We start from the raw sequence: 25,153 nt of genomic DNA, 5'->3' as shown, positions 1-25,153 counted from the left end.
TGGCAACACTTGCAAATAAAACATTTTGCCCTCCAAAGCATTTCGACTTTCAGTCTTCCAACGTAATTAACTTGATCCAGATTAACAGTATATTTTCCTATCTTCAGTCTCTAGCACAGTGACTGCACATACTAGGTGCTCAATAAATCACACTTAGCCAACTTCTCACCCTCCAGAAAAAGCCAGCATCTCCCCAACTGGTTTCCCACCGAATGATTTTTTTCATAGTTTTTCAGGCTATTATTTCTCTCATCTTAAAAAAAATCAACCAAGGCTTGGTTACTAGAACTGTACCAACTTTACTGTTGACTTCTTAGTTTTGATAAAAACACCATGGTTAGGTAGGACGTTGATACTCAGGGAAGCTGAGTAAAAGGTATATGGGAACCCTTTGCAGCTCTTCTATAAATCCAAAGTTATTTCAAAATAAAAAGTTTTAAAACAAAACAAAATTTTAAAAAGGCGTAAAAAAAAGTGGTGGGGTGAATTCTATGGACTCTACTTGCCTTTCCCATCCTTCTCTTTCCCTTCATAGTAAAACTCTTTGAAACTATTATCTATCCTCACTCATTACAATTTCTTTCCTCCCGTTGTTCCTAAAACCACTCCAATAGGTTTTCCTTATTCACATGTTTTTTTTGTCTTAACATCCATCTTATCGAGATCACCAGGGGCCTTCCGGTTGCTGAATCAGTGGCCACTCGTCGGAACTCATCTTTCCTGTCCTGCCAGCAACACGGCACAGTTGGCCAGTCTGTCCTCCTTGAAACCCATCCTTCACATACTGTCCTGACACCATACTCCTCTCCTCTTCCTCCTTCCTTTTTATTACAGCACTGTTGGCGACTGAGAGCCTCAAACCTCAGCAACCCCCACGACTAACACGGCAGGGGCCAAAACAAGCTGAACAGCAAAACTTCAGCCACAATAGATACAATCAAACGTTCAAAAAGCCGTGAGTTCATAATGATACTTTTAAAAACCTCACTGGTGACCAGCTTTAGAGGTTGCCAGGGCACCAATTCATATTAGACTAACTGATAAAGGGACAGAATCAAGCATTGATTCTTTAATACTTTTTACAATACGATTTTTAACATAGGGGCTGCCTTACTCCAGAACCAGGGTACCAAGGAACATCTTTATCTCAGAGCTCCACGCCCACCTGCGGACACCTGTCAGGGAGGAATGGTGGACTTGGGAAAGACCAAGAATTTGATCCATTTTCTGCTAAGTGCTGGTGCTCATACCAACACTTTAAGTTTGAGAAAGACTCCTACATCAGCTTAACCTAGCTATTGTATAGACTGTAGAAGGGTCTCATGTCACAAAAACAAACATCCTTCCACAAACTCATTACGTCAGGATGATCTTTAAGAATTCCTTTAGGCGTGCCCGGGGGGGGGCCCAGTCACTTCAGTTTCTGACTCGATTTCAGCTCCGGTCATGATCTCGTGGTTTATGCGATTGAGCTCCACATCAGGCTCTGCAGTGAATGCACGAAACCTGCTTGGGATTCTCTCCCCCTCTTCCTCTCAAAATAAACAAACCAACAATAAGAAGTCCTTTAACGCAGCTCATCTACTTAGGCAGTCCCTTTCACCCACGGAAGAAATATTTATTAAGCACCTGTTACGTGCCAAGCTCAGTGCTGAACGAGACAGGGCCCTACCTGCCTGTAGGTTAAAGGTTAGTGGACCAAACCTAAGCCATCCAGCCTCTTGAAATCCTTTCGGAATAAGACAAGGAATAGCAAATTAAGAACACAGGCAGAGCTCTGCCAAGCACTTTATATGTATCATCACATTTCATTCCCATAACAGCCCTAGGAGGTATGTAGTATTGTCTCTATTTTATATGCAGGCAAGTGTGTGCACACATGTGTGTAATTACAAACTGAGGCACGACACACTTGAGGGACTCGCTCAAGGCCATCTATCTAGTAAGCAGTATGACTCCAGGGCTCTCTCCTGTCTACACTCTCAGCCTCCACACTATATATTCACGCCGCCCTGGCTGGAGTCAGTTCAATCTGAGTACCAAAGAGATCCTGACTAGCCCGGCAAACAAGGACAACAGGCCATTCTTGGCCAGCAGACCAGCACTCAGCACCAGAAACGACAGAGCTGGAAGGGACTACAGTCCAGACAAAGGTCATGACCTGACCCAGCTAGGAAGGTTACAGATGGTGACATGGAGTCACTGGCAGGGTGGTGGGCAGGACAGGTAGCCCTTGCTCCGTGACAACAGCAGGCCAACAGGCCATGGCAGTGGGGGGGGCCAATTGATGAGTCAGGGCCCCTTACTGCAGCCGGAGCTTCTCATACTCCCTCCCCTCCCCCATGAAATGCTGATGATCACTGCCTTGGAACAGATTTTGATATTCTCATCAGGTCGAAAGCCCCCCTTTCTTCCTGCTGAACCTGAATGTGGGATGGAAATAGCTGACGGATGATATTTGCTTAAAACTTCACAAAATTCAGGGGCACTTGGGTGACTCAGATGGTTAAGCATCTGACTCGTGATTATGGCTCGGGTCGTGGTTTCTGGGTTTGGGCTCCACCTCCAATTCTACACTAATAGTGCAGAGCCTGCTTGGGATTCTCTCCACCCCCCTCTCTGCCCCTCCTTGCTCTCTCTCAGAAAACAAATAAAAACTTGAAAAATTAAAAAAAAAAACTTGACAAAATTCAAACTGGGGCAGAGACTGCAGGAACAGTGCCAGCCATCATGGGGCCCGTAAATGCAGTATGTGGTTAAGCCCCGGAGTCCCCGCGAGGCCTGCAGCCACAGAGACGACAAAGAGCACGCTGTCTTTTCCCATCAGCTCAGGCACAGAATCCCAAGTAGGACTCCTGTGTCCCCAGAAATGACCATCCCTTCTTCCCAGACCCTTTTTACCCTCACAGTATTCTCCAAGCTGGTAGCCTGGAGCCCAAGTCCATGTGTCACAGAATGGCCTGGCCTCAACCTCTGGCCTTCTCCTGGCCTTTTAAAGAGCTGAACGAAGGTGAGAATAGAGGTCTGCTTCCTAGCAGTGTCGTCAGAGCAGCCTGCGAGGAGGCCCCACCACCCTTCTCCACCCACCCTGGGACTGCCTCCCAACCCCGGGCTTAGCAAGGAGCTAAGTGTTAGTTGCTTTCTTTCAGTCATTCAACAAGTACATATTGCGGGGCTGTTGGTGCCAAGAACAACCCTGGCAAAGAAATTAAATAAAAGGCAGAAAAGCAGGATTTGGGAATGGCTCTATTTATACCCCCTAATCAATCCTCAGCACATTTTTACAGCCAGCTAGCCTGGCCACTGAAGGCAAGATTCAACATGGAATCCAGCAGTCACCAACGCCTTTGTCCCAAACAAGAAGCCGCCGCCTACATGTAGTGTTAAGGCAGGCAGCCAAGATGCAGAGCACAGAAAAGGACTGCACTGGAGGAGGGACAAACAATGCACCAGGATACACACTTAGGACATTCATTAACACTAAGCAAATGTGCCAGATACTCAATTCCCTAAAGAAGTTTTCCTAATAATTTTCTATTTCCAAACCCAATTTTGATGGTCTACACAAGCAAGGCTTCAGGCTGTAGTAAGCTGAACTATAACCTTAAATATACAGAATTTTCAAGATAAGATTAATAAAAATGTGTTTAAATTATAAGTTTATTGGACATAAGATATATAGGTTGCTACCAAATAAAGATAGCCTGTATCTTACACACAGAACAACACTTTTATATGATTAAGTTTAAATATAGTCTCTCTTTTCCCTAAGGGGAAAGAACATCTGTATTGACCGGTCCAAGATGCATCATGAGATAATCAAACAGTTATTAATAAAAGATCAATATAGCAAAAAATAACGTAATCAATGAAGTCTTTGCAAAACGTTTTTCATTGAAGTCTGTCAATTGGTTTTTCTTTGATGCTCCAGCTGGTCACTTAGTTCAGCCTTAAATTAAAAACAAAACAAAACACTGAGTAGAGGTAAATTCATGATACCACAAATCACGTATCTGTTACTGTCCTGAATGGGCTTCACAGCTTTCTCTCTCCTACCTGTGCCCGCTCTCTACCACCACTTCTCAAAGCAGATGTGTTCTTTGGGAACATGGCTGTTTTCCAGTTGCTTGGAGAAAAAGTCTGTCATTGGAGGTGGGCCACAAATATAGAACAAAGTCTCTTTTGAAATATGATCTCTTATCTCTTTCTCTGTTATTCTTCCTTCTACGGGGGGGTGGGGGGGACAAAAACAACACAAAATAAACACCCAATGAGCCAGACATGCCTGTACCGAAATGAGGAAGGACTAACCACCACTCGGCAACAGGACTTGCTTCGGGGAGCTCAAGCTCAGGGAGTCCGGTGCGGAGCCCCTCACACACGGCTCCTGGCGGTCGCACCAGGAACCAGACCCAAGCAGAGAGTGCATCTCTAGGTTTCCTAAACTTACAGCAGGCAAAGTGGGAAGGTCATTGCCATGCACTCTTCAGACAGAGCCCATTAGCTTACTAATCTTTGGTAGATTCAGAACTCGCTTCGAAAAGTAAATAAACTGATGAAAAATCTTTCCAAGCAGAGGAAACCACAAGTAGTTTAAATGACCATGAATGGCAATCGGCACCGATTTGGTCAAACCTGGAATATAAATTCTCTGTAGGCATACTACAGTGATGACGCAAAGGTCGCCTTAAAAAATGTGGAAAATAAATTTTTAATATGGGCAGTAAGAAACCTGAATATAATAAGTAAATCCCACTAAATCTGTCCTTATTCTTCCACGATGAATCACCTCCCAGCTCCCCAGGTAGTGACATTCCTAGCCAGCAACTCCCAACGGTAAAGCATCCGCACTCAATCAACCAGCATGTCCTCCAAACAACTGTGTGGAGATAGTCAAAATATCTTCAGGGGACTCACCCGTGATGTACGGCTGGAGTTCTGCACTGATTTGTGTAGTCTGTTTGGTAACATGCAAACTGCACGCAATCTTCTCAGGAAATTCATTTACTAAGTCGAGGATATTTTGCTGGAATGTCAAACATATTTGGTCACACTACAATTTTAAAAAATCAAAACAGATGTGCACAACCCTGCCGCCGAACCTCGACTCCCATGCTGCACACGTCTGCCATTCCTCCTCTCCACTCAGAGAGGTGTTGTCTGCAGCCTAGCAGGCCGGAGCAGTCAGAGTACAGAGGGCTATTTGGCTTTAATTGAAATCTGAATATGCTAACAAGCATATTACTAACTCTCCGGGAGTTTTTTCTTTCTCCTTTTTCTTAAGCGTTGGCAATTAAGCAGCAGTTTCACTGACCACAGTTGTGTCTTTTAACTGTTTCTGTTCTTTTGTTCATCCCGCAGCTGCAAAGCAATCCAGAGTGAAAGCCTTCTGTCAAATGTACTCCCGTTTCAACAGATGCAACCGACGGGGGTTTTGTTTACCCACCCGGTCCAAACTCTGTGCCTCTCACCTACTCCTGTAACACACGAGCCCACTTGTAGGTCTCCTGACTACGGAATCTCAGGGATGTGGTGACTTTTCTGTTCATCCGCCTCCAGATTCAAGCCTATAAACCTGCCCTACACCTGTCACTTCAGGAGGCGCGTCCTCAACACTAGCTGCTTCATTGCCCTGAGTCAGGAGTGTTGGTTAATTCCCATCTGAACCTGATAAAGCCTTGTCAGGCCTTTTGTTGGGACGGTTGCAGAGAAGAGAGAACCAATGGAAGAAAGCTCTGTGGACGATTAATACCATGACACGAGTTTGCCCACAGCGAGCTACGAGACATGGATTTCTCCCTTACCTTAAACAGGAGCTCACTGGTGTTTTTTGCACTGTAGAAGAGCTTTACTGTTCCAACCTCACAGCCACCTCCTGTGCTTGCCCGGGCTCTGTGGAGGTCTGCCGTGTGCCGCAGGATGGAAAGCAGAGGGTTAATTCCGACTCCGCCTGCAATCAACACCAGGTTTCTAGAGGCATCTGCAGGCTGAGGGTCAAAGAAGAACTCTCCACCCACTCTCACGGCCACTTCAGAGTCAAGTGCACACTAGGGCAGGAACAAAAAGATCCGTTTAGTCCTCTGTGGCACAGTCTTAAACCTTATGCTCTTGTTTAATAAAACGGACCGTCTACCTCCTGCATGTTGATCAGTGTTTAGGACTATTTTTACAGCCGGCTCTCAATTGTCCCAGAGCCCCGTGAACAGATTCCACTTGTCCATTATACAGGCCATGTGCTGCTCTGCCTTTGTGAGCCACACCGCACAGCCACTCCAGTACTGACAAAAGGAGACACAAGTCAGTAATTCTGACATTTGTTAACTTCTTGGTGATGAGCTGGAAAAAGGCACTGGACTCCGGGGATGGCTCTGAAGCAGGAGTTCCCTGTCCTGTGTGGCGTTCCTGTTTTCTGATCAAAGTCATGGAGCTGAGACCAGCAGGATGGAGCAAGTGTCACTACACTGCAGCTGCCCCGGGCTCATCCGAGAAGACGCGGGAGAGTGGGGGCTTCCTCCGGGTCGCCAGCAGGGCACAGCCAGAGCTGCCGCACAGGCTGGAGGCCAGCCCTACAGTGCTGCTCAGTACTGCCCGCTTCTCCCTGGAGAGGCGAGAACAGACAGGAGAGGCTCACTCCAGGAGGGGCCCCACATACACCCAGCCCCCCACCCCCGCCAGGCAGAGCACCTATTTGGTGAGGCCACTTTGACCAGAAATACCATCGGAGCTGAACTCACTGGTTCTCCATCAGGGTGATCCTGCCCCTGATGGGGTATTTGGGAAACACATGGTGACACTTTTTTATTGTCACCATGGTTTGGAAAGCCCAAGTGCCAAGTTAGAGGGCAGGGCCAAAGATGCTAGATGTCTTGTGAAGTTAGCAGTGTCCTAAGCCAACTCCTGTTCAGCTGATGGTTAAAGTTTGAGGAATGTCGTGAACCAGTTTCTACTTGTAGTTTGAAATCAGCGACTGAGGGAGTATCTGCAGCACAGAAATCGGCAAATGCTGCAAATGAGGACTGTTTTGTACTCAGAGAGCCAGTCTGCTTGCAGCACATCAGTGTCTCCAATGCACAGTACTGCCCTGCAGAAACTTCTGAATGGCCCACGGACACACATGTAGGCAAAAACCGGCTCGTAATGATCTGAGACTAGATCCTAACACATATTACAAAAAACGCAAAGCTTTTTTTGCACACATCTAGTGGTGTCTGAATTTCCCAGAATGTAACCATCATGTGGATTGTACTTTGTTTTATCCAGAACTTTACCAAATATGTTCACTGTTCTGGAAAACCACATCTCAGTTGGTAACACTCACGTGTGATGCTTCTGTCACCATTAACCACCTTAGGACCTGCATCTGTAGACGGTGGGCTCATGGTGATTCCACACTCGGGAATAACCGTCTGCCTACCTCATTCAATTTCCTAGTTAAGATACGCCCAACCACTGATCTACTGAAACACAGAGGGGCACCTGGGTGGCTCCATCGGTTAAGCACCTTACTTCATCTCAAGTCGTGATCTCACAGTTTGTGGGCTCAAGCCCTACATCGGGCTCTCTGCTGACAGTGCAGAGCCCACTTTGAATACTCTGACCCCCTCTCTTTGCACCTCCCCGGCTTGTGCTTTCTCTCAAAAATAAAACAAAACACTAAAAAAAAAAAAAAATAGGGGAGCCTGGGTGGCTCAGTCAGTTAAGCGTCTGACCTCAGCTCAGGTCATAATCTTGTGGTTTGTGAGTTCCAGCCCCACTCAGGCTCTCTGCCGTCAGCACAGAGCCTGCTTCTGATCCTCCATCCTTTCTCCATCTGCCCCTCCCCAGCTCCCTCTCAAAATTAAAAAAAAAAAAAACTTAAAAAATAAAAGAAACACAGTCTCTGTGAATCACTTTTCTTTTTCTTTAAGTAGGCTTCATTCCCGGCGTGAAGCCCAGTGCAGGGCTTAAACTCATGACCCTGAGAGCAAGACCTGAGGTGAGATCAAGAGTCAGATGCTTAACGATGGAGCCACCCAGGCACCTGATGAATCACTTTTATTTCTCCTTGGCCTTACACTTAGAGAATTATGCCACTGGAAAATTTTGTGTGTGTTGATTACATTAACTTTGAATTTCATTTCAGGACAGTTCTACAAAGAGGGCATTGGATCTGAGACCTCTAGTTTGGAGAAAATGCACTGATCTAGGAGCCAGAAGACTGCATTTTAGCCACAGCTTATGAAATCCATCAAGTTCTGGGGTGCCTGGGTGGCTCAGTCAGTTAAGCATCTAACTTCGGCTCAGGTCATGACCTCACGGTTTTTGAGTTCGAGCCCCACTTTGGGCTCTGTGCTGACAGCTCAGAGCCTGCTTCAGATGCTGCGTCCCCCTCTCTCTCTACCCCTGCCCTACTCATGCTCTGCCCCTCACTCTCTCTCAAAAATAAATGTTTTTTAAAAATCCATCAGGTTCTTTCATTTTTCCGAGCCTCTGCTGCCTCGTCTGTTAAATGGGTACCAGCAGCGGTCCTGCTCACCTCACGGGCGTGGCAGCCATCATACAACACACTCTGGGAAAGAATCCCCCGCTGGCGCCGAGTTCTCTTACGAGAGCATGTTTTAGTCACCGCTGCTGCCATAGAAGGAACAGCACTGAGGGTACCTGCTCCCTTCCTCCCTGTCACCAAAACACAGAATCTAGCACCAAAGAAAGTTGTATCAAAAGCAAAGGTTTGCTCCATTACATGTTCCTGATGTAAATAACTAAATGAACTCCCTCCTGAGAAGCAGTATAAGTTCCATGTGCGTTTACGAGACCAAACCCTCAGCATTCACTCCCTGGCACCTTACGTGGCAGGAAGGCAAGTAAGTACTTTTTGACATGAATAAATTTGGGGCTTTACAACATAAAAGTGTTAAATCTTAAGAGTTAATCTGAGAGAAATCTAAAAATAAATGAAAATTATTTTAATTCACTAAAGAGGTCCTTTCCAGAAAGTGAATAACTATTCAATGAAGGGAAACCCTTTCTCTGAGGGTAAAGAAAAACATCTGAACTTAACAATTTTAAATATATAGGCCATTTTTACATGAAGAACGGTAAGTGGGTTTTCATTTCTGACAAAAGGAATTAGCAGCAAGGGAACATTCTGTTAGGAATAAGTACAATCTAGGAATCACTACACCAGCCACCAAAGGGCTTTAAAATGCCCCTTCTTTCCAAGTCTCAAAAACAGAAGCTGTGATATGAGAGGCTCCGCTTAATGACAACAGATGTAATCTCTCTGTACCCTCCCTCCCCATCCTGCCTGTACAGGTCTCTCTTTATCTCTAAGAACGTAAGAGACTAAGAAATGAGATAGAAATCATTTTCTCCAATGGTCATCTTCAGGAGGATTAGTAATGACAACAAAGTCTTTAGGGTACTATTTTTAGAAACCAGAGTATTTTCAAAACCCTAAAGTCGGCAAAAAAAAAAATGTGCATTCCATCTCCTTAGTGACAAAATAATCTTAAATAGATCTATCTTCTAATTTGCTAGCATCTGGAAAAAATGAAAAGCCATTTCTGTCTTTTATTGATCAATAAAAACTGCCAAGGTAGCACGAACACAAGACTCAAAGTGCTATACAGTATAATCTGGAAGCGAGTAAAAGGACATTACCCTCAATTACACAGCCATGTATCTAATTTGGGTATAGATTTTCTACTTGTGAAATAAACAACTTTTCCGCAGCGACTGGAGCCCAGCACACGATAGCTGTCTAGAGCCCTTTACCCTGCCAGGAGCCTGAGCCAAAGCAGATAAAATAAAGGAAGACATTTATGGCACTTCATCCCCGTCCCACCAGAGCAGCCTGCTGCCGCCCAGACACTCACGTGCCTCCACTGGCCACTCTAACAGCTTCATAAGACAAACCCTCAGGAGGAAAACAGCCACCTGAGAATGGTTCCAAGAAAAACCTGACTTCATAAAGGCTGTTTGCAACTCCCACCGGGCAGAGAGGAGCAGGCACTACAATTAAAATGTGCATTCAAGCAATGCCACTTGGAGATTTTCTACCGCCTCTAAGAATAAGTTCCTTCATTGAAATGCCAATGAGGCATGTCGCCAAGCAGGGAGCTGGCGACCAGGTCAGGTCACATGGGAGGCCGATCACTGGAGGGGGCTCGTGGAACTAGGAGCCGGGATGGCTACGTTCATTTTAACACTGAGCGTGGGGCACATGGAAACCTTGCTGGTTCCGCCCCCACAGCATCTTTTAGAGACTCAGGATGCAGCCTACAGACAGCAATGGGTGGGAAATCCAAAGCGAATCTAAAAAAGGATTGAGGCAGCTGAGGACACATGGAAGGAGTGACTCAGGAGGCCGGAGGGTAAAACTGTGACAGGATACACTTGGAATGGAAATGCTAAGGCAAGCAGCTGCCTTACTCTGAACAGATACAACTTGACATGCAGACCCTAATTAGAACAGATACGTGTATGCCCCCATAAAATATGACGGTTTTTAAATAACTTTACAGTTATACTCTTTTGAGAGGTGGGGGGAATAAAGTTCTATGAATTTTAACACATACATAGATCTGCGTAACTACCACCAAAACCAAGATACAGAACAGCTCCATCACCCCCAAAACCTCCCTGTGCTCACACCTTTCCCTACTCCTCACCCGTTAACCACTCATCTGTTGTCCACCATTGTATCTTTGTCTTCCAGAGTGTGACAAAATTGGAATTACGGAGTACAAACCTTTGAGACTGGCTTTTTTTCACTCTACATGTGACCTCTGAGACTCACCCAAGGCGAGAGCATCAATAGTTCATCCATTTTTATTGCTGGATAACAATACAGTGCATGAATGGACCACAGTTGGTTTACTCACTCACCTGTTGAGAAACATTTAGGTTGTTTCCAGTTTTTGATAATTATGAAATAGAACCACAATAGATGTTCCTGTACAGGCTTTTAACTGAACAGAGCTTTCATTTCTTGAGAATAGACACCCAGGAGCAGTATTATTGGGACTTATGATAAGTGCATATTTAGTTTCATACAAAACTACCAAAATGTTTTCCAGATTGGCTGCATTATCTTGTATTCCTGCTAGGAATCTAAGAATACGAGAGACTTCCAGTCACTCCACATCCTTACCTGCACCTGATACTGTCAAATTTTTAACTCCTGTCATTCTGATAGGTGTGTAGAGATACTACCTACATATGGTCTTAACCTGTGTTTCCCTAATGATGGCGAGTATCTTGTCACTGCTTATTTGCCATCTTGCATTCTTCTAAGTGAATTGTCCAATCTTCTGCCAATTTTTAAATTATGCTTGTTTTCTTTTTGCCGACTTTTGAGAGTTCTTTATGTATTCTGGATATTATATATCCTTTCTTGGATATCTAATGTGCAAATAACTTTCTCCAAGTCTACAGCTTGTTTTTTGGTTTTCTAAATTCTTTTAACAGTATTCTTTGCAGAAAAACGTTTTTAATTTTGATTAAGTCCTATATATTTAATCTCTTCTTTTATGGTACTTGCTTTTGGTGTCCTCCTAAGAACACTATGCCCACCCTCAAATTCAGAGTATTTCCTAAATTTTGTACTGAAACTTTTATAGTTTTGTATTTTCTACTTAGATTTACAATCTATTTTGGGTGAATTTTCAACATGAAGTATGACATTTAGGTCAAAGTTTTCTTTTTTTGCATACGGATAAACAACAGTCCGTCTCTACATGTTGAAAGGTTACTCTTTTGACACTGAATACCATCAGCACTTTCATCAAAAATCAAATGGCCATATGTATGTTGGTCTATTTCTGAACTCTTTATTCTGTTCCATCAATTTCTGTGTCTATCCCTTCACCAATACCACACTGTTTTCATTACTGGAACTTTATTTCCACCTTGAATTTTAGCAATGTGATTGTTGCCACTTTATTCTTTTTCAAAATTGTCTTGGGCTCTTCTTGTCCCTTTGCCCTTCCCTATTCCTGTTAAAACCAGTTTATCTACAGCTACGATATTTATACTGGTACATTCCTTTTTGGCGAAGGTGATAAGAACAGGCCTGGGATGGGATGGAGGTGTTGGTAAATATAGAAGGCATGGTCCAGAAATAAAAGGGATGGCGGTAAAAAAGAGACAAGGGTCAAAAACTAAGAAGACAAACAACTAATCTGTGCTGAGCTCACTCATTGTTATCAGAGCTCTGGGAGGTCCTGAGCAGGCGGCTTCGGTAGGACTGTGCTGTGAGTTCCCAGCAGCAAATGTGGATCCCCTCTGAGAATCACCTGCGACGAGCTCTCCAGAAGGCAAGAACACCCCAGGTTCAGGGGCACTCGGCTCTGGGTACAAGCGGGATGCAATCAGAAACCGTTTCCTTTCCAAATGAGAGAGCGCTCATTTAGTTCCCTTGGTTTAGGACAGTCAGGACAAAATAATCCGACTTACGGATTTACCATTTATGAGACATACATACAGAGAGCCAATTTTGAAAAACTTACACAAAAAGTAAAATATTTCAGTACTAAAGAGGGTGCAACTCAACCCTGGTGACCCAGGAAATATTATCAGTCTTCCTCCTTAATGCATCAAAAGGACTCTGCTTCTTCACCATTATGGAATCTGAATTCTGGATGGAGGGCTCTCTCTGTGAGCCTGCACCCTTCTCACTCAGGCCCAGGCTTCTTAAGTGCCTCAAGTGAGCGGAACGCCAATGTTGTGGGAGGCAGTGATGCCCAGATCCCCAAGGTTAAACAGGATTGCTCACCTGATTGTGAATCCAGAGAGCAGGGGGGTGGTTCGCATATTTCACTGCCAATTCTATCACTCTCTCTTGTTCTAGCAGTCTGGGGCTGGAGCATATTGAGAACCCACCAACCACAGAGACTCCTGGGATAAAGAAATCAACCCTAAGGGGGAAAAAAAAAAGCAAATAAACTTTCTGTTGAAGCAATTTTAAAAGTGGGAGATAAGGTAAGTAAAAGTGACAAACTTTTAGCTAATTAAGAAAATAAGAGATAAGATAAAATGAGTAAAATCAAGAATGGAAGAAGGGACACCATCATCACCCTTACAAAAATAAAAAAGACTATAAAGGAATTCTATGAACAACCAGATGACAAAAATGTAGATAGCTTAGGTGAAATGGATATATTCCTAGAAAGACAGAAACTACCAAATTGGACTCAAGAAAAAACAAGTAATCTGAACAGACTCTTAACAAGCAAATAAATTGAATTAGTGATTCCAAAACTTCCTAGAAAGAAAAGGATAGGTCCAGATAGCACCATGGATGAATTCTACCAAACATTTAAAGAACATTAATCTTTCAGAAACTTCTAAAGAACAGAAAATAACACTTCTGAGCTCATTCTATAAAGCCAATATTACCCTGCTACCCAAACCAGACAAAGATATAACAAGAAAAGAAATGACAGATCAATATCCCTTGTGAATATAAATCCAAAAATCCCAGAAATACTAAGTTGGTTTAACATCTGAAAAACCTAGATATCATCTTAATAGATACAGAAAAGGCATTTGACAATATTCAAGAGCTTTACATAATACAAATATTCAACAAACTGGGAATAAAGGGAAACTTCCTCAATCTAATAAAGGACATCTACAAAATATTCAACATGAACTGCTGAAAAGCTGAAAGTTTCTCCCCTAAAAACAGAAACAAGACAAGGATGTCTGCTCCTACCACTTCTTTTCAACGTTGTACTAGAGGTTCTAGCCAAGGCAATTAAGCAAGAAAATGAAATAAAAGGTATTGGGATTAGAGAGGAAAGAAGTTGCAGATGACATGATGTTGTATATAGAAAATCCTAAGGGATCTACTATAAAGATATAATAATAAGCAAGTTCAAATAATGTCATAGATACAAGGTTAACAAAAATCAATTGTAGGGGCACCTGGGTGGCTCAGTCTGTTAAGCATCTGACTCTTGATTTCGTCTCAGATCTTGACCTCATAGTTCATAAGATCAAGTTCTGCATCAGGCTCTGTGCTGAAAACCCAGAGCCTGCTTGGGATATTCATTCTCTCTCTCTCTCTCTGCCCCTACCCCATGCATGCTCTCTCTCTCAAATTAAATAAGCATTAAAAAAAAAAACAATTGTATTTCTATATACTAGTAATTAACAATCTAAATGTGAAATTAAGAAAAATAAGAATTCTGGGGTGCCTGAGTGGCTCAGTTGGTTAAGTGTCCAACTTCAGCTCAGATCATGATCTCATGGTTCATGAGTTCAAGCCCTGTATTGGGCTCTGGGCTGAAAACTCAGAGCCTGGAGCCTGATTCAGATTTTGTGTCTCCCTCTCTCTCTGTCCCTCCCCTGCTCACTTTCTCATTCTCTTGCTCTCAAAAATAAACACTGAAAAAAAATTTCTAAAGAAAAATAATTCTATTTATAATAGCATAAGAAAAGAATAAAGAAACTGGGAATAAATTTAACAAAAGAAGTATAAGCATTGCATGCTGAAAACTATAAAACATTACGGGGAAAAAAATCAAAGAATATCTAAATATAAAAAGACATCTAACGTTCATGGGTTGGAAGACTCAATAATGTTAAGATGGCAATACTCTCCAAATTGATCTACATATTCAGTGCAATACCTATCAAAACCCCAGCTGGTTTCTTCACAGAAACCTGCAAGTTGATCATAAAATTAACATGAAATTCAAGGAACCCAGAATCATCAAAACAATCTGGAAAAAGAACAAATTTGGAGAACTCACACCTTCTGATTTCAAAACTGACTATAAAGTTACAGAAATGAAGATACTATAGTATCAGCATAAGGACAAGTCCATAGATCAAAGGTAAGGAATTGAAAGTCTAGAAGCAAACTCTTAGATATATGGTCAACCAACTTTTGACAAGAGACCAATAGAATTCAATGGCAAAAGAATAGTCTTTTCAATGAATGGTACTGGAACACCTGGAAATCCATATGTAAAAAGAATGAAACTGGACCCCTACCTCACACCATAAACAAAAATTAACTCAAAATGAATCACAGGCTTATAGGTAAGAGCTAAAATTATAAACTCTTAGATGAATTCCACAGAAATAACTCTTCATGGCAATGGTTACTAAGATATGATACCAAACATTTTAAAGAAAAAAATGATGAAACTAGACTGCAACCAAATTAAATACTTTGCACTATAAATGATATTATCAAGACAGTTAAAAGACAACACACAGAATGGTAGAAAATATTTTCAAATCATATGTCTGATAAGGGACTTGTATACAGAATATGCAAAGAACTCTTAAAAAATGGGCAAAAGACTGGTATAAACATTTCTCCAAAGAAACTATATAAGTGGCAAAAAAGCACATAAAAAGATGCTCCACATCATTAGTTATTAGGAAAATGCAAATCGAAATCACAAGAGCTATCACTTCACACTAGGATGGATGGATGGATAATCAGAAAGACAATAGTATAAGTAAGGATCCTGAGAAATTGAGACCCTTACACACTGCTGGTGGGGGCATAAAATGGTGCAGCCACTTTGAAAAACAGTTTGGCAGCGCCTCAAAATGTCAAACAGAGTTACCACATGACCAACAACTCCACTCTTAAATCAACACCCACGAGAAATGAAAATATATGCCCACTCAAAAACACGTACATGAATATTCATAGCAGCATTATTGGTAATGCCTCAAAGGGAGAACAATCTAAGTTTTCAACAAGTGATGAATGTATAAACAAAATGAGGCGTATCCACAAGAGAATGAAGCATCGATACATGCCACAACATAGATGAACATTAAAATTGTGTTAAAAGAAAGAAGCCAGTCACAAAAAAGACCACCTATCGTGTAATTCCATTGATAATGAAATGCCCAGAACTGGCGAATCCATAAAGACAGAAAGTAGAACAGTTACGCGTGAGGATGGGGAGTGAATGATAATCAGGATGGGGTTTCTTTTGGGGATGATGAGAATGTTGTAAATTGTTGTTCTGTTGATGGCTGCACAGTTTTGTGAATACAGTACAAACCACTAAATTGTGCATGTTAAAGAGTATCTTTATTAAGTTTATTCATTTATTATGAGAGAGAGCGAGCACGCACACATGCAAGCAGGGGAAGGGCAGAGAGAGAGAGGAAGAGAGAATCTCAAGCAGGCTCCCCATTGTCAGCGCCAAACCCAAAGCGGAGCTTGATCTCACAAACCGTGAGATCATGACCTGAGCCAAAATCAAGAGTCGGATGCTTAACCAACTGAGCCACCCAGGTGCCTCTGAATTGTATACTTTCAATGGGTGAATTGTATGATATGTAGAATATATCCCAATAAAGCAGTTTTTTCAAAGTGTAAAAGAAAAAAGAGCAAAAAAATTCTTTCACTGGCATTTGATAAATTAAAATGCTGAGGTGACCTTCTAAGTTCCAAAAGTCTTCTATTTCCTTTTCTTCTAACCATACTCCTATAGTCTAGAACTCTTGCAAGTCATAAGCCTTAGATACTTCTATGCCAGAAAACTTTTTTGGTGGGGCTTCTGGGAAATGCAACAAAGCTAATTATGGACGAAGCAAAGAAAAATTTCTTAGACCCTGGAACCACAAAAAAGAATTCCTATCCCAAGGTCTAGAAAACAAACATCCAATCTAGAAGTTTTTCAGCCACCAAAGAGCAAAAGTATCATTAGTCCCCCAGTTATTTTCCTACCGGTAGGCTCACATGAAGAGTACACTATGTTCTCTACCGATATGATCTATGACCTTAAAAGATGTTCTCTTCTGATCTCTGGCCTTAAATATCCAGACATTTTTTATAATCTTTAAAAACCAGTTCTGGATTAGAAGTGCTCGAGAAAAGGTACCTCACCTACTTTTGTTGTATTCACTTGATTCTTTCCCATCAATACTTTTATTTCCCCTTCATTTCAGACAAGATAGAAATCTAAAGATCATAGTTAATATTTATGAAGACAGTTGCTGCAGGCTTTTGGAGAAGAGGGGGAACAGCATCTCCACAGCTTCCACATTTAAAACAATAAGTAAATCAATGAGCTACGGTTGCTGCTTCATCTCCTGAACTACAGCACCCTCTGCTGCTCGATGTTGATAAAGACCGTTCTCTCAGGTGAGTAACAGAATCCTCTAGTAACTTTGGAAACCAATCTTTTTAAAAAGGGACTCCTTCATTAAATGCTATAGGATTCAAATGACATAAAAACTTTATCTGAATGGATTTAAGAAAATACACATAATACATATTTCAAAAAACATCTGCCCAAGAATCAAGTTCTAAACACACACACACACACACACACACACACACACACACGCACGCACACCCTTGGAAATGCCCTTTGCAGGGCACCTGGGTGCCTTAGTCAGTTAAGTGTCCAGACTCTTGGTATCGGCTCAGGTCAGCGTCTTCTGGTTCGTGAATCTGAGCCCCATATCAGGCTCTGTGATGACAGGGCGGCGCCTGCTTGGGATTTTCTCTCCCCCTCTCTGCATCCTCCCCCCTTGGCCAACACACTGTCTCAAAAATAAACTTTAAACTTCAAAATAAAATGCCTTTCCAAGATTAGCATTCTTGAAGCCAAGAGTTGAAGCACCTACTGGGCTCTCATATGAATGAGTAAAGGAAAACCTGGGAGAAAGAGCCTAATTATGTAGAAGCCACACACCCATATCCACGGCGACACACCAGGCAGCCCTGGCCTGCCCACAGATGCAGGCCCAGTGCCCCGCACACACCTGGCACACCACCTAGAGCAAATGTCAGTGCTTCACCATGAGATCCTAGAACTCCCTAGTCCCCAGCTTGCAGACCTGGAGCCCCTCCCACATCCCTGTGCAAACACTACGAACAGAACCTGCTTACCATGCACAGGCACTGCAGTCAGTGTGGGTGTAAAGATGCACGTGTGTCTTGATTCCTGCCCTCAATAAACTCACCCTAATGGGAGGAAAACCTACAGATAAATATAATTACAAGGGGTATAAGAAAATGTGCTTGGGAGAGATGAAATGCTCATCATTTAAGATCTGTCTGGAAGCATTTGCACTTAGCAGAGATTTCTTCTTAGCTCCAACATGTGTGATCCTGTTTTTATCAGGAGAATATTAACAAAGCCACTATTGTAGTTTTTGAAAATCCATTTGGCGGGGCGGGGGGGGGCACAACAGCAGTCCATTCTACTGGGGGTGGAGGAATTCATAAAGACTTCACAGGAGTCTTAAAAGAGTCTCAAAAGCCTCACCAAACAAGCATGTGTTAAACACCAGACATATCCCAAGACATAGGGATATTACTATACCCACTTAAAAGACATGGAAACTGAAGCCCAGAGAAAGAAGGAAACCACCCACATCACAGAACTAGAAAAGCCAGCATGTGAATCATGCAGTCTCCAGAGCACTAGCCGTGTGACGCTATGATGCAGCCTCCCTCAGAGGACGGACCCAGCCCGCAGCAGTTGAGTGCCACAAGGAACGCTGAACCTGCCAACTTCAGGCACTCACACATGACATGGAGACTGTTGGTGGCGCACTCCAGCCCCAAGAGAGAATCCCCATCTTTCAACCATCAGGAAGGAGGACTTGTGAGAAGGTCGAGAGTGGGACTCACCTAGCTACTAGGCAATGGATCTACCAGTGACAGAAGCCTAGAAGGTTTAGTCCTGCTCCTGTGAGCAGTGGCTTTGAGAGAGTGCCCTCTTTTGGCCTTTCTCTTTAGATCAGTTATCTTCAGTTCTTGGAACTGGTTTCCCAGTAAAGAAATCAGTCCCTTCTGGAAGGTCCAACAAGAACACGGTGTAGCACAGGAAGAGCCCCAGAGGCTGATCTCTGGTCTATCTTATAAAGTGTCCACCGGGAGACCTGTGCCCAAAGCTCCAGAGCATTCATTTATTTATTTAAAGGCAGGTCTAGAGCCGCCCTCTCAGTTTCGCCAGTGGTCAAGAATTCAGGGATATGGATTCAATCACGACCCAATCTCTGACCCCAAAGAGAAACCCGGGGGCAATCCTCTACTTTATGTCTAGCAGTACTCCACTCTGAGAATCCTACCTACACAAACTGCATAGCAGCCACACCCACACTCCCTCTCTCCTTGATCCTTGCCCTCTTCCCCAAAATGCCACATGGAGGTTACTTCCAAGCTGATGAGCTCAGCGAGCAGAGAGCACCGGCCATCCCAGTGACAGCACTGAAGACAGAGACATCACCAACCTCAGCAAATGGCCGTTCTGTAACCAAGAAGTCAAATAGCCAAAGAAACTTACAACCCCCAGAGCCAGACAAAAAGCCAGGAGTAAGGGAGCAAACTTTTATTTTTTTTTTATTGTTTATTTTTGAGAGAGAGTGAGCAAGCATGAGAGCGAGCACACACAAGCAGAGGAGGGGCAGAGAAAGAGGGAGACATAGAATCCAAAGCAGGCTCCAGGGTCTGAGCTGTCAGCCCAGAGCCTCATGAGGGGCTCAAACTCACGTACTGTAAGATCATGACCCGAGCCCAAGTGGGATGCTCAACTGACTGAGCCACCCAGGGGCTCCACGGGAGCAATCTTTTAAGAGGAGGTTCAGACGCTGGGAATGAGTGCTGATGGACACCTGGCAGGGAAACGTCACCCCTAAATAGTCAGAGATGACCACCCCTACATCCGTCCTCTGAAGCAGCAGTCTGTCAGGCACATTCTAAAACCAGTCCCGACAACAGTGAGATTACCAAATCCATTCACTGGTACAGGACATATAACACCAAACTTGAAAGATTTTATCTCGAGACCACAAGGGAATCCTATTTCTACACATATCACTAGGGAATGATGGTATTTTTCTTATCAGGCAACTGCACTTGCAAGTGCTAAGACACCTGCAGGTACACCCAGGTTGCAGCATCACAAGCCAATGCACAGGCTTCTCTACTCGGGAGTGTCAGCACCATTCAGTGTTGAAGACAGAGACAATACTGCACAGGACCCACACACGTCCCCAGAAGGGGGATATGGAAAGACAGATCATTACAATTAAAGTCTCCACTTTTCAATGTAATAACCGCTTCACTATTTTTGAAGGGTAAAAATGTTGCCTGCCCCCCTAAAACAGCCCAAATGCATTTAATATGCAACACCAAACATGTGCTAAGATTGCAGTAAATTGCCTCACAAACGTAAATTATGGCAATCAGCATCTTGTTTTCTAGTTCTAAATTCAAAGGCAAACTATGAACACAAGACTGCTAACTCTTGCTATTAGCGCACTTGCTATTATCACACATCCTCCTAACAAAACCACATTTCCAGATGGACTGCCAAAATTAGTCAAGTGACTCCTAAGAAAGGCTACCAAGACTGACATGCCAGAAACTCACTTAGAAATGAATGCTTTATTTAAATAAAGGAAACATACACCCAAACACACCTTTCCTAAGGAAATACAAGTTGCTTTATTTACAACTCAACTTGAATTGCAACTCAGGGAGGCTGTTCGCAGGAAGTGGGACAGCGGGGCTGTCCACCCTGTCAGTGTGCTGACTAGTCCTCGGTGTCAAATCGGCCAGAATCAGGAGTGTGGTGCAGGCTGGGCCAGACTGGGGGATCCTGATAATAAAGTCAGTCAAATACTTAAACTACTCAACTCTTTTTAAAAAATGTATCAATCCCCAGCAACAAATAACTCAAGCAGATTAGATTCTTCCAGGGCATTCTGTTACGGCAGCCATTCCTGAAGGGCATAATCATCAGAGGTGTCAGGTCCCTGGCTCAGAACTAACCGCTTTGCTGCAATCTACAAAACTCAAGGCAGCAACTTTCATACATGACTGAGAAGGTCAGGTGCTCAAAGCCAAGGTGAGCTCTGAGGTGAGGAAAGGAATCAGATTCTCTCTCCATGCCAAAAGAAGGCTACACTGCCAAATGGGGATGGTCTAGACTTCCTACTCCTCAGGAGAAACAGCCAGCCACGGTAGTCCTTTCCAGGAGAGAAATCAAGCCTGCTATCGATGACATCTTCTTGAACACAAAATACCAAGGAAGGCGAGAAGCCACTCACCACTGGCCGGCCTTGAAAGAAAAATCTTTGTCAGCAACCAGCAGGTGGAGCCTCTTCACGGACGGCGACTCAGCAGCAGCCCCACACACCTTAGCGGCCGCCACGACCTAGAGCCAAAAGATGAACCATGGCTGACGTTAGTGCGCACATGTGGGAGGGACAAACTGGACTTCTGGTAACTGACGTTTCTTGAAATCTACAAAGATGTGGTTTTTGGAGACTGCAATATAAAGGGAAAGCGCACTTTGCTTTAAAATGCTGCCTACCACCAGGTGGCCAAATTTTAATTATCTTATTTTTGAGAGACTTGCTATCCTACTAATCAGATTTTATTCTGCATATAAAAATCATCTTTTTTTTCCTTAAAGCAGTTTATTTAATTATTTTGAGGGGGGGACACAAGTGGGGGGAGGAGCAGAGAGAGAAAGAAAGAGAGAGAGGGAGGGAGGGAGGGAGAGAGAGAATACCAAAAAGGATCCGCTCTCCAAGCTGAGCCTGACACAGGGCTCAATCTCACGACCCCGAGATCATGACCTGAGCCGAAATCAAGAGTCGGACGCTTGACCAACTGAGCCACCCAGGGGCCCCACAAAAAGCATCATTTAAAAAAAAAATGTTTACTTTTGAGAAAGGGTGGGGGAGAGGCAAAGAGAGAGGGAGACAGAGGATCTGAAGCAGGCTCCGAGTTAACAACATCGAGTCCAATGCAGGGCTTGAACTCACAAACTGTGAGATCATGACCTGAGCTAAAGTCAAATGCTTAACCGACTAAGCCACCTAGGTGCCCCAAAATCATCTTTTAAAGGGCTGTTTAACAAGTGTTTATCTGTTGAGTGTCTAGTATATTCCATGCAACAGGCTGTAATCAGTAAACAGCCTGAAGAACTGGACCCCTGGGAACCCTCTGCCTGGTGTCTAAATTCTTGGTCAATACAACATACACAAAGTGAAACCCACTATTAGCTACGAGCCTATGTTTGTTCTGAGCCTGCAAGAAGTCCATGACAAGCTAATTTCAGAAATTATAAGTAAGCATTTAGCAACTTATTTTTAGCAATTTCAGAGTCTGTTGAATCTAATAATAGACAAGTTGGGTTTGTATTCTCTATGATTTGTAATTTATTTTTCTAATTCCTTGTTGATATTTGACAAAATATAAACAGTCCACAGCCTTAGAACAATATCAAAAACAGCTCTTCGCCACAGATAGTTTGAGAAGCACTATCCTAAACAACATATCTGGTTTCTAGAAAGTTCTAAAGTCTGAGTCAGGCCTCCTCAGTGTCATCCACTCCTCTGCAGCCCTCAAGTTCTAAATGCCTTTGCTTCCTTCATTCTTTGTTTCTTCCACCTTTGGGTTTTTCTTCCTCCTGAAATCTGGGACACCTTCACAACATGACATCTTCAGAACATCTTGTCACAAAAAAAGACAACATGACTCTTTCCTCAACCTCCTACTGCCATTCAACTCCACTTCTGGAAGCAAATCAAAGCAGTAGCAGGTGACCAAAGTGCAGTCGTTCTCCTTGTACGGTGTTAGCTTCATGGCTCCACCAAAGGGTGCCTTGGAAAGCTGTCAAGGTCAATGAACCTTACACACTAGGTTCACACACCTTCAAGTGGACTAGGTTTAATCAAGTTACCAGTGGGAAGCGACTCTTAAAAACCCACTGCACAATTCTCCAGATGGGTAGTGGTCTCCCTCACCAACTCAAAATATCTCAGAAAATGTCTTACCTTTCTCTTGCTCCCATAAAATCTCTTGCCTCTCCTCCTCTGGATTTTTGCCAGTCCTTCTTCTCCCCTCCCTGAGGGCAAGTGGTTTGGTTTCCACGCTGACCCTCTCCCTAAGCTTCTGATCCAAGTCCTGCTCATCTTCTCCAAACCAGTGCCCCCCCCCCACCAGCCCCCTCCTTCAGGGCCACAGTTCATCTCTCCAGGCCTCCTGCTCACCAGGCAGAACACCTAATGCCATCTCCCTTCCAAAATAAAAGGCAGCAGCACAGCGTGGCTGCTAACACCACGTGCTCTGTAACCACGCTACCGGGGGTATATAATTCCGGTCCTAGCACGAGCTTGTTGGCTGTGTGACCCTGGGCACATAACCCAGGCCCTCTCGGCTATAAAGTAAGATCAACAGCCCCCGTACCTCAGAGCTGCTGGGAGGATTAAATGAGATCATACGTGCAAAGCACTAATAATGCTGCTGGCTCATAATAAGTACTCGTTAAGTGTCAATTATAACATATCTTATGGCATTCATTATAATTAGCTTATTAGTATTTATTACATTATATATTATGTTTTATTCACTTATTGTTATATACGCCATCACACCAGTGCTGCCCATGCCGGACCTTGCAGAATGAGCACTGCATCCCCCCCGCAAAGGGACAAATCTCATGGAAGAGATAAAAACCGGTAAACGGTGGTACAGTGGTCTTTGTACCGCATCCTATCTATTTGCTAGAATAAACTTAAAAAGCCATACTGCGGGGACCTGGGTGGCTCAGTCACTTGAGGATCCAACTCTTGATTTCAGCTTGGGTCATGATCCCATGGTTTGTGGGTTCAGGCCCCACCTCTGGCTCCTGCACTGACAATACCGAGCCTGCTTGGGATTCTCTCTCCCTCTCTCTGCCCCTCCCCGACTCACGCTGTGTCTGTCGCTGTGTCTGTCTCTGTCTCTCTCTCTCTGTGTCTCTCTCTCTCTCAAACTGAATAAGCTTTAAAAAAAAGCCATACGAGGAGTACCTGGGTGGCTCAGTCGGTTAAGCCTCCGACTTCAGCTCAGGTCATGATCTCACATTTGTGGGTTCGAGCCCCATCGGGCTCTGTGCTGACAGCTCAGAGCCTGGAGCCTGCTTCTGATTCTGTGTCTCCCTCTCTCTCTTCCCCTCCCCACTCATGCTGTCTCTCTCTGTCTCAAAAATAAATAAAACATTAAAAAAATTTCTTTTAAAAGCCATACGGTCTTTAAGCCATTTTAGAAATCTGGCCTTTATTTAATCTCTGCCTCTGATACTTCTTTATCTGACAGAATCTTCTCTTTGTCCCTGAAGCTCTCCAAACCACAGGTAACCCAGCTTCTAAGTTTGGTGGATGTCTGTCTGAACAACTGAACTCAAATGTACAGGCTCAGATCTTGCTCTCCCTGAGCTCTCGGATTTTGACACTTTAAAAAAAATTTTTTTTAATGTTTTATTTTTGAGAGAGAGAACAAATGAATGAGTGGGCAAGGGGCAGAGAGAGAGGGAAACAGAGAGTATGAAGCAGGCTCCAGACTCTGAGCTGCCAGCACAGAGCCCGATGTGGGGCTCAAACTCGTAAACCAGGAGATCATGACCTGAGCTCATGTTGGATACTTCACCACCCGAGCCACCCAGAGCCCGATTTTGACTTTTTACTTCCCTTCCATCCTGAAACACTCTTCTGCCTGGGATAGCTCACACTGAACTCTCTGGCAGGGTCCCCTCCTGCCTCTCCAACCTGGTCCTTGCTCCTTCACCTTCCCTCCTCGCACTTCCTCACCGGGTGCTCTCTCTAAACTGCCCCACTCCTACCCCCCTCCTATCTCTGGGCCAAAGCTACTAACCCCCACCCCAACCTCATTACTTTTCTGGCAATCAGGCCCACATCTACAGTCCCCTGTGAGTAACAGAGCCAATGTCTGGGGAGTTTTTATCTCAGGTGTATTCCAGGTACAGGCTTAAATGTCTCACGTACGCCAATTCAATCAGTTAATATGAATAATCATATTATATCCCAACAGATGGTGTTAGTTATCCTCCATTTTGTACATAAGGAAACAGAAAGGCTTAGTAACTTGCTCAGGATCAGTTACTGAGTCCAGCTTCAAACCGAGCTGTGCTTGGCCCTTATTCACTTGATAGTCCCGCCCCAACAGTAAACTCACTTATGTATCCAACCAAATCTAGCACATCCATCCCTCCCACAGGCACTTCTCGAGCATGGGCTGTCCTGCACTGGAGAGGCAGACGGGGAAGGCTGCCTCTGCCCTCAGGGCGCCCCGCAGAGTGGCTGCTTTCCATCATCAGGATTTCATCCCTAGTCAGCGCTCTTCCTGGACACAAGAGTCAAATCCATTTTCAACTGGTAC

General features: G+C 43.8%; 1 protein-coding gene across 4 annotated transcripts in view; it reads right to left on the bottom strand.

Moving 5' to 3' along the window:
- Positions 1 to 3,642: 3,642 nt before the first annotated feature.
- The window catches only part of OXNAD1 (oxidoreductase NAD binding domain containing 1), a 40,820-nt gene continuing 19,309 nt past the window's right edge, over positions 3,643 to 25,153 (bottom strand). For all 4 annotated transcript variants that reach the window (XM_029940332.1, XM_029940334.1, XM_029940333.1 and 1 more), the window contains 6 exons: positions 21,034 to 21,140; positions 12,758 to 12,899; positions 5,805 to 6,047; positions 4,918 to 5,026; positions 4,057 to 4,224; positions 3,643 to 3,949 (listed from right to left, as the gene is read on the bottom strand). In XM_029940332.1, coding sequence (XP_029796192.1) covers positions 4,070 to 4,224; positions 4,918 to 5,026; positions 5,805 to 6,047; positions 12,758 to 12,899; positions 21,034 to 21,140 — 756 coding nt within the window. In that variant the 3' untranslated portion in view covers positions 3,643 to 3,949; positions 4,057 to 4,069. The remainder of the gene's footprint in view (positions 3,950 to 4,056; positions 4,225 to 4,917; positions 5,027 to 5,804; positions 6,048 to 12,757; positions 12,900 to 21,033; positions 21,141 to 25,153) is intronic.

The sequence above is a fragment of the Suricata suricatta genome, chromosome 5 (genome assembly GCF_006229205.1).
Source record: "Suricata suricatta isolate VVHF042 chromosome 5, meerkat_22Aug2017_6uvM2_HiC, whole genome shotgun sequence".
Lineage (NCBI taxonomy): Eukaryota > Metazoa > Chordata > Mammalia > Carnivora > Herpestidae > Suricata > Suricata suricatta.
The sequence above is the reverse complement of the archived record's forward strand: the minus strand, read 5'-3'. Positions and strand labels throughout refer to the sequence as shown.